The 11,024-nt window shown below is 30.7% G+C and overlaps 1 protein-coding gene across 1 annotated transcript in view; it reads right to left on the bottom strand.

The window, feature by feature from the left end:
* Positions 1-809: 809 nt before the first annotated feature.
* LOC124362600 (rho GTPase-activating protein 12-like) overlaps positions 810-11,024 on the bottom strand; it is a 59,661-nt gene continuing 49,446 nt past the window's right edge. Inside the window, exons 12-15 of the mRNA XM_046817245.1 lie at positions 9,714-9,889; positions 8,865-9,003; positions 6,396-6,501; positions 810-2,269 (exon numbers count right to left, since the gene is read on the bottom strand). Of these exons, the coding sequence (XP_046673201.1) occupies positions 2,101-2,269; positions 6,396-6,501; positions 8,865-9,003; positions 9,714-9,889 (590 nt within the window). The 3' untranslated portion in view covers positions 810-2,100. The remainder of the gene's footprint in view (positions 2,270-6,395; positions 6,502-8,864; positions 9,004-9,713; positions 9,890-11,024) is intronic.

Genomic DNA, 11,024 nt, shown 5'->3' with positions numbered 1-11,024 from the left:
AAAAAAAAAATCAGACTAATAAGTGTCCTTGCTTTGGAAGTACTTATTTACACTGTTGTTATACAATAAAACGTACAGTTATACATGGTTTTTTTTTTAAAAAAAAAGGAACAAAACGAACAATTATCAGCACAAACAGGTAATGATAAAAGTTTAAACCATCCTCAGTCTACACCAAGTTCGACCTTTCTTTATTTTAGCTGTCAGAAGAAAACATTGATCCAATTACACAGGGTTTCACAGACCAAAGAGGATAAAACAACAACACAAAATCCAATATATCAATAGTTTGTGAGTTTTATAAAACTAATTTAAATTTCTCAAAATAAATACACTAATAGCTAAAATTGTTATACCCATCAAAATGAGACCAAAGATGGTGTGCGTTTTGTTAGGGTTTACTGATACATTAAAAGAATTACACTGTAGAAAGATTTAAAATGTCAAAGCTTTATAATGAACTTATTTATGAAAGATAAGGCTTGAAAACATGAAAAACCTTTTTAGTGATATTAACAGAAATTATCATTTTCATATATATATATATATATATATATATATATATATATATATATATATATATATATATATATAAACACTTCACTAAATGAAAAAAGAGCACAGCTTGAAGTTTAAAGATATGATTGAATAATAACATATTTATACACATTAACAGACTAACAAAATTCAGGTGTAAAAAATAGGAAATAAGTGGAATTTCATATTAATCTATAGTTATATTTTGTGTATTGGTATACTTTTTCATGATACAAAATTTAAAGAGAAACTCAATTAATAATAGAACCACAAATGTTTTGTTTGAATTTATTTAATAAATGAACTACAATTAAGTGCAGAATCTAAACTGAAAAAATGAAACTTTAGAGATTTTATTGAGCAACATTACATAATTCTAAACTCATGAGAAAACATTAACAGAACATGATCACTCTAATAATAATTCATAATCACCTGAAGATCTATAGTTAATTAAAACTGTATACATAATAACTGTATACATGTAGTACATAATTACAAGAATAACTTACTTTAAACATTCGATAAATATGTACCTGTAGTGATTTAGTTCCTTCAAATCTATGATTTAAAATGAATCACTGGACAAGTTACAGGGGCTAAGCCAGCATTATTTTTAAGTTAAATTAATACCATTTTAGCAACAATGTTTTTCTTTAATGGTTGTGTATCGTCAAATAATACTTGGAAAGCATAAATCTACTTAAAACGTATTTTAATAATTGTAAAAATGGAAAATTACACAAAACTGTCATAATACTACAGGCTCAGATATTATAACACCGCTAGAGATGAAGTTACAGGTACAGACTAGAGAATTGAGAATTTGTTCTGTAAATTCTTGATTTAATGTTAAAAATTACATTAATAACAATATGACCATTCATCATATTCTATGGATTATGGTATCACATACTGTGTAAGTGATTTGTATTCACAATAAATTATTTAATCAACTTTAGAATATTGTTTTGATTGATGTTCCACTAATAATCGTCGAATATCTCAATTTAACTATATACTGTACACAACATTTTAAAATCTGCTTTTATACATTATTATCATCTGAAAAATAGAAAAAAAACAAACTAAGATTGGAATGTCAATTATCAGATATTGGTCTACAAGCTAGAATTTGTATAGTACATTTATCAGACAAACAACTGTACACACTTAAATATATGAGTTTGGCTTTGCCTGCAGATCCGAAAATAAATTCTCAAAAATCAATATTCACCTAGAAATAGTTCTATTCTTACTTATATACAAAAGACCTTATTACAAACTCTCATAATAAAATAAAGTCTTACTAGAATAATATACAAACTAGGTAGTAACAATAAAATACACCATCTTTTATACTCTTGTTTGTTTGTCTGAAAGGAAGCAAGTGGTTTGAATGAAATGAAGAAATTCCTGGCTATAGAATACTTCTAACACTTTATAGGTAGTTTCTCGGATTAACAATATTGATATTTTATTTTAACTTGCACAGAGTAAATAGTTTAAATTCTTCTTTGAAACATCTCACGGCAGATTACCACTGTTTAATGTGTTTCATGACTAAAATATGGATTGGAAGTCGGAGAGAAAGCACTCTATGACCAGGTTCTGCTGCATGAGGTCGAAGGCCATGTCGAGAGACTCCTGCTCTGGCCACATGAGAGTGGGTCCAAACACGATAGCAATGTTCGGAATATGCATTCTATTGAACTCGTGATACTGTGTCACCCTGAAATCAACATTATTTACCAGTTTAGTTTCCAGAAACATCTTCGCAAGTTGAATAGAATACATGGTCAAGATATTCATAACCTTTTACAATATTATTATGAACAAACTTTGCTTATGCTTAATTTATGAACCAACACTCCAATAATTGAGAAATTTTTATTTTTGTGAGGCCTTTCGTGTGCAATGAACACGTTATCAGACCCACATTATTCGTGTTCATTGAACACGAAAGGCCTCACAAAAATAAAAATTTCTCAATTATTGGAGTGTTTGTTCATAAATTAAGCATTTGGTTTCCAATATATCGTATGGGGGACAAAGGCAGCTATCCATAAATAAATAAATTAAAAATTACAATTTCTAAAAAGTACGTAAGAACAAAGTTCTTGAGTCGTAAATTAAAAATAATAATAAGATCTCCCGTCACAAAGCTAAATCCAAATTACTGAGCCAGTTTAGAGACCCATCCTCTAAACCACTTAGACCAGCCAGACCACCAAAAAACAATTGCAAAGGGCAGTCGTTTACAATGTGCTCCATTGTCTGAGAGATTGCGCCACAATCACACGTCTGGTCGTCAGTAATACCCCACTTAAATTTCCAGTGATTGCTTCTCCCAACCCCAGTTTGAAAACGTTCCAAAGAAGACCGGTTTCCAATAAGAAGAAGCTGGTAAGATGTAAACTTTGCTTATGTTACAGGAAAGTTATTGATACAATTGGTGCGGCACTGAATGAAGAGTAACAAAGTTATTTCATAAAAAAACTATCAATTCACATTTAAAACAAAGTACAAACATAATCTACAAATACAAATTTAATCTACACACCCTAGTAATAGGCTAGATCATTACAAATTTAAATCCGGAAATTATATACTTTACACAACATGAGCTTTAAATTACTTATAAATAAAATCAAACTCAACTCAAACTGGATAATTTACGATAATAATTATAGGATACATATAAACATTATAGTACTGATCGTTTTCAGTTAAAAGATTCAAGAATCTACAAAATTATACAAGGGTTTTGAATTAAGTTATAAGACTGGGCGTAGTGTAATGGACCAGTCTCCAGCTGGACACTCTGTAGAGATGGGTTTTGTGGTGGGAGGGTCCATTGTACTGGGCAAAGCATTGTGTTTTCAAGCTTTGATCAACAGAAAAGATCACACACGTCACAAAGCTGTTTTTATAATGGTGGGTTTGTTGGATCAACTACCTGATTATACCTTGGTTTCACCTAGGCATAACCGAATGAGTTATCTTGGTTTAGGAAGCTTATAAAGACGATGCTCGCCCTGTCAAGAGGGAGGATGTCGGTAATCATCTTTTGAAAATACCACTGTAAAAAACACAAATAACAAAAGAATAGATAATGTAACTGTTGACATTACCGAAAGGCAAAGAGTTTTCATTCCAGCTTGATAGTTAAGTCAACAGAGATGTCAAAAATAAATTGGTTACAAACCGTTAATATAATCAAATGAAACAGCTACGCTAACAGATTTCAATCAACATGTGGTTGGGTGATGCTGACATTCCACTAACGTTGTCCACAGTTGGCAGCCAATTCATAACTGACTCGCACAAGGTGACGAATTCGATTCCTGTTTTATCAGGATGTCCATTTAAGGGACGACATGTTTAACCGTAGAATTGTTTCTTACGTCACAAATAAAAGTAGTTATTGTTAATATAAATTTAGATTGATATTCCCTACTCATTAAAGTAAATTATTCTTTACTTTTAATTTGATACAAAATTATTCAAATAATATGATGCAATTATGATCCATTACACAAAGATCTGGAATATTCTCTGGCTGAATTTTCAGGATGTATGTATTAAAAAAACTGATTGCTCTTTTTGGTTGTTTCAAAATATTATTGAGATTTCCTTTCTATGTTGATACATATAGACTTATTCAAAATGAAATATGAGAATGAATATAGGAGTGGTAAATCAGTTTGAGTATGGATTCGCTACATAAACTGAACATTTTTCTTACAGCATATGTGCCATAGTTAATTTAAGATAAGATCTTATTTGCATGTTTGTTCCACTTCAAATTATTATCTACCCAAAAACCAAGACATTTTGAACCGAATTTGTAGAAATTACGGTTTTTGTTAAATTTTATGATTGAGTAGTTCTAAAAGAAATATAATTAGTTTTCAATATTCAGTTGTACGTTTTTGTTTTATAAAACTGTGCTACATTTCCTAGTTCTATAGAATATATAATTTCAATTTAATATTTGGATTCAGCAGAGATGCTGGGGTTTGAATAATCAGCATTCAAACATATACTGCTTTGCTGGGTGTTTATCAAGCATTGAGAAATGTTATTTAAGTAGCACACAAAAAGCAGTGGCCTTGCTTTTTAGCACAATATTGATCCCTATGGCACTCTAAATTGTATTTGGACATATTGATATCTATTTTCTAAATATGATCTCGATTTATTCTACAAAACTTTTATTAAACAACGATTTCAATTCAAATGCTGCATAGTTTAAACTGTCAAATGTCTTGCAAAGGTCCATAAAAGTTCTTACACAGGAGTCCCCAGCAACTAGTCAATCAATTATGGATCTATGAAAGAAACACATGCCGTTATCGATTTTCCACTACAGAAAACTGAATGTAACTTATAAAATTATGCTTCTTTAAAATAGTCATTGATTGGTTGTGAACTCCTTTTTTATAAAGGTTGGAGATAGTTGGTGAAGTAGATCATATTTGGGTTCTGTATCAATTTTATTAGCCCCACTTATTGGTCACCATATGACATAGGCAAATTTTAGTCAATTATTGAGATCCCACATTGTTGAATCACATGATGAAAATGTTTAATTTGTGTAAATTATTACAGCTTACGATGTTTGTCACAATGATGATGATCAGAAGTTGAATGTCACATTGATGAAGATTTGGTGTGTGTTAGTCAAATTTAAACAGTATTTAGCCACACAGTTTTAACCATATAATGATATTTAATGTTTGTGTAGTGTGATACACTTTTATATTTTGTATTTGTGACTCACCTGTTCCTTCAACTGTTGCAATATTACTTTTTTTATAAAGTAGACTGATTTCATTACACCCAGTTAAATTTCCAATAATTTATTTCACTAGCTGGGAAAATATATCACTCACTTCTTCTTTTATAAGCATTTAAATCAATGATTTATAGGTTTAAAACATCACTTCAAACATATTATATCAATTTGCAGACACACACTCAGCACGTGTTCCCTAAGTTAGATTCATTTATTATTTCATCACGTTAGATGTAAACAAATAAAATTAATTATCACTGTTAAAGATTTCATAAGTTAATTTTGAGAATCACTTGAAAAAGAAATGAGAGAACTTAATTACGTCCTTCTCTTGCTGTTTCGTTACTCAGAAAAAAGAAATCAGGCTGAGATCTTTAGAACAATGTGGTCGCTAACAAAACGGTGGTTACAAACAGCAAGTTAAGGGAAACTGGCAGTTCTTCAGCCTCCAATCCAAACTGATATATTCAATTTGAATAACAAACATCCTTGTTTAAATTTACTGGTTATACGTTAAATACCGCTCACAGGTTATACTTCAATTTGCTTACTGTTCTTGGCGCGAACTGTTTGAATTTTAATTTAACCAATATTGATCTGTTACATTGGTAGTAACGATACAGAACAACAGAATTGTAAAAATTATTTTTCTTATGTATGTAAATAATTTTATACGTTTTTTAGTTTATCTGGAATTATCTCACTGAAAAAAGAGCAACACAGTATTTGGCTAATCTCATTTGCACCTCTGTAAATACAATAATAGGTACTTATTTCATCATACGTGTTAAATTACTTATTTTAAAATAAACTATTAATATTCTCTATTTCTTTTCTATTAACATCTATTAATCTGAATATTGGTTTTAGAACTATAATTAGGGCCTTCTATACTATTGTATAATAATGTACTGGGTGTATTTTTACTACATTAACAAAATAGTTATTAAATAAAATATAAGAAATTAGAAATACAAATAAAATGTATTAGACTTCTAGCTTTTATTCCTTTAATAGGTCAAAATATATTACTAATTACTAAGAATAATTTATTTACCTTAACAAATGCTGTAACAGGAGCTTTAAGGTATCGTGGTTACAAGACGGCAGAGACTTCACAATGTCTCGAAAATCCTTGATTTTTTCAGAGCGATTGGGGTTGGCTGTAAATTAATGCAACATTAAAATGAAATACAATAATTGATACCTATAAATAATCAGTATCAACTTTACATTAAATGTTATGCATATGGTTATATGTAAAATCACTATTCCATATTCCAGATACAGAGTGTCCAGTAATTAATGACTAAAACTTTCCCAAGATATAATATGGGTGTAAACAAACAAATTTCATAAAATAATGTAAAGTCCTATCTTGCTTAATTTTTTTGTCTGTCTGGCTGTGATTTTTAGAAAATAATTTGTACCTATAAAATGGATTGAGATATGAAGTTAAGACTGTACAAGTTTAATTATCGTATTAATGTACATCCTAGATAAAGTTTGAAAATAATATAATATACAGAAAAAAAAGGCATCCATTAAAAATGTCTAAAGCCTAATAACTTTAAGACATTTTTTATGTATTTTTTCTGGGCAACATTGCCTTTACAACAATTTGTCGATTCCATCATGTTACATATTCTACATCGTGGTTTAATGCATGGATGGCGGCATTTGTGCTTGAGACTTCAATTATTTTTTTGTTTTACACACTTTGGATGAAGTAATACGAGGGCCTTTATTTTTCAACCTCTGATCTCACGCCATGACAGCCAGACATGTGGCAGGTCCGCAGTGGTCGATTACACATTTCCCCCCAATACATTTGTCATTGCAGAATTCAAGTAGTCAATTTGCATTGAGCTACAGTCACATAAACATGGCCGCCTCTATTGATTCCCCCGTCAAATGTTAACTGAGGAGTGCTATTCGTGTTTACAGGGAAAATATTATTATGAGTGTAGTACGTTAATGGTGTTGAAAGTTTACAGATGGCCGAATTATGTGCACGATGAAGGAGGTCAAGGACTCAAGTCTGTTGCTACAAATGGCCTTGTTGATCATATTGACAAAGCGCTTACAGAAAATCATAGATTCACAATAAATGCTAAGAGATATTTTCAATTTTAATTTTAATTTTTACGTGTTGTCACATGACACCATATAACATAACTACCTTATAGTAGATGATATTTAATTTGTTAGAACATTTAACCTAAATTAAAATATAAATTAAATTAAAAATATAACTAGTATAAATAGGTAAAACATATCATAGTAAAATTTGAAAATAAAATATGGAACACTAAGGACTAAATATAAATAATAGACAGCAAACAGTAAAATCCCTAACATGTCATAATGATTGAAAACTTAACTCTTTTTCAGTTAAGAATTAATTTACACTGTAAAAACACTTATACAGCAAATAGCCCTTCACTTTCTTCTTAAAAACCTCTAAAGAATTCTATAGTTTGACATAAATAGTAAATTTATTATAGAGACGAATTCTTCCATACTTAGGCAATTTCTAAAAGGCTTGTGTTTTATGTAACAGATAAATAAGAGTACTTTTGTGTCTGGTTGAATAATTATGTACAATGAAAAATGAACTGGAATTTGGCATGTTTTTCTTGATCATAACCATTGTCTGGTAAATATAAATTAGTGAAAGAGTAAGCAGTTTTAAATCTCTGAAAATGGACTTGCAGGACGTACCATCATAAATAATACACTTTATTTTATCCATTATCTTTTTTTGAATTATAAAAAGCTTGTTTACTTCAACTGAATCGCTCCAGAATTCAATGCCATATGCAAGATAAGAATATACATAAGCATAATACACTGTTAGCAGTGTTTAAAACCACTTATAAAAACAGAAAACATATCAGATAATATGCCTTACTAAGTTTATTCGATAAAATTTGAACATGCTGTTTCCAAGTGAGACTCCCATCAATGTGAACTAAAGAAGTGTAGTTTGTGTTATGTTAAATTTTGTGTCAAGGAAGGAGATGTCAGATCAAGAGCTATTGCTATAATTAGGGTAAAAAATGAGTGAGTTTTTCCAATGTTGAGATATTCTTTTATTTTAGCACTAAAATCATTAGATGGGTCTTTTCCAAAACTGTATATATGGTATAATCTTAAAATTTCCTATTAACCCCATTAAAATGATCATCAGTATTCAAGATTACTATAAAATTTTCCTTACGGGAAGGCAAAATTAGAATATTTTTGTTCTATTTCAGTGAATATAACACCGCTTTTCCTTGCTTGGGTGATACATGTTTTAATAAAGATAACTTAGAGAGTTGAAATTTGGTATAAAACCCCACCTTTACCAACTCTATATCGAAATTGTTAATGGTAAACATTGGTCTAGCGTTAGTCACTCTCTGGGCCAGGATGTTGTTTGCTATTGGGTGAATGTGAATATTTTCATGCTAATCCGAAGTCAGGGCAGGGATGCATTTAACTTCATAAAATATAAGTTGTTACTGTATAGAAAACTTACTGCTTGCTTTGATTGCCTTGTTGAAGAACTTAAAAGGGATGAGAGGCTGTTTGAGTTCTCGGAAGAATAACTTGAGCGTGCCAGCCAAGACATGGACATCCTCCTCCTGCTCTAACAGCGAGTACACATTCTGGTCCACCTGAGCAACACATCATTCTTAGTAGACAATTCTTAGCAACCCTTACTTAAACCATACTACTGTAAAGTAAATTTTGCTTACTAATACACTGTAGTACACTATACAAAACATGTTTCAGATGACAAATAAAAAAGAATAGTGAGGCTTGATCCAAAAACAGTGGTTTAAACTTTAACTGAAAAGGATAAATGAAACTATCAAGCACATAAAAGAATACATTACAGTAAACTTATCGCAAGCTCTTCTGTAATATTTTTAAGAACACTATCAAATTAAAATTTTGTTGTTATGATTTTAACGTGATTTGGAAGAACCTAAATTCAAGGATTGTAGGGCACTGCGCTATATATCCTGCTCTAACATGTCTGTCTACCTTACCAACTTATTCTGATTATTACTTTCAACAAAATTCTTGTATATAAGGAATTTGAGAAAACAGGAAGGAAATAGCATTTGTCTCTTCTTAGAACAAATTATTTAAAAAATGAACATTTCTTTAATGTTAGGGACATGATTGATAAACATGCACAATAAAAAAACATTTTTTTATAACTTAACAGTTTTTCCAAATCTAACAGTAGTCTGATAGGGCTACGATTTGTTGTGTGAGCTTAGAAAAAGGCTTACTATTAAAATAAAATATTATAATGTTAAAATCAAATGATCGAAAACAAAAAATAACAAAAACAAGGGGATCTTAACAACTGTACCTGTAATCTAATTTTCTGCACTTGAGACAGATTGCCAGATGCCCTGTACAACCCGTCTGTTTTCATGTTTTCTTCTGTGTGCTCAATGCAGCGTATGCAGTGCTGGACAAACAAAGGCACTCTTGGAGGCTCGGTGGGGCAGGCATGTTCCAGCAGGCAGCCAAACACTGGTTCGTCTATTTACATCACACAGTTTTGGAATTAACAATTTAAAAAAATTCTTGATCTTGTTCCAAAAGTAGAAAATGCTCCACAAATAGCACTTCCATCACATGGTCATACCTGGTTAATATCACAGGGAAGGAGGGACTAGGAAAACAATATCCTCAAATGGTGGAAAACATCAGTAAAGGAAATCTCAATTCCATCAATCTGAATAAACTTTGTAACAAAATTGTAAATTGGGTGGGTACTTGAAAAATTTGTGGCTATTGTGTGGTTATTACTGGTCAGAGAGTTTTAAAACTGTTGTACTTATATTTGTACATTAATTGCCATGTATTCACACAATATATGTGTGTGTATATATTAAATTTGTATAAATGACTAGCTGATTCCCGCGGCTTCGCACGCTCTACGTAAGCTTTGCCCGTGTATGTGCACTCCTGGTACGAGTCAATTAGATTTCCAACGCCAATGTAGAGTTTGCCTTGTTGCCACGACCAAGAAAGTGTCTGTATATTTATAGCTATTGTACACGTACCTTTACTTTATTATAAAGTAGTCTAATACTCAAGCTTTAAGTTCAACCAGAAATTTATCTTAAAGAGAAATTCCCCATCATAACTTAGCACCTTCAAATAGTATTTGGTTATTTAATATACATAACTGTCAGGTAATTGCAGTTAATAATGTGCAGGCGCTTTAAAGACTATCTTTTGCAGCGTCACTTGGTGGCGAGTTACATCAATGGGCATAGCATATAAACCTTCTCCGTGGAAAAATACATATACATACAAATTTCCATAATGATCGTTCAAATGGTTCACGATTCCATAAAGGACAAACACACAAACATTCATTTATATATATATAGATAACCAAATTTAATTTCAATAAACATTGAATCACAAAAAAATACTTGCTCCACCGGGACTCGAACCCTGATCTCTCCCTTGCCAAGTGAGTGTGTTAAATAACCAAACTAATATATGATTGGAAGACCAAATACCATATATATTCACAAACAGTATATAGTTTTACTCTAAAAAACTATTTAATTGCTCCAAATGTTATCATACATAGTGTACATTACTCAGTGCATTAATTTAAGTTTAACATGTTGAATGCTAAGAAATAAGTATATGCAAT

Source organism: Homalodisca vitripennis, chromosome 5 (assembly GCF_021130785.1).
Source record: "Homalodisca vitripennis isolate AUS2020 chromosome 5, UT_GWSS_2.1, whole genome shotgun sequence".
In the NCBI taxonomy this organism is placed as follows: Eukaryota; Metazoa; Arthropoda; class Insecta; order Hemiptera; family Cicadellidae; genus Homalodisca; species Homalodisca vitripennis.
This window is presented reverse-complemented; position numbering and strand designations above follow the sequence as displayed.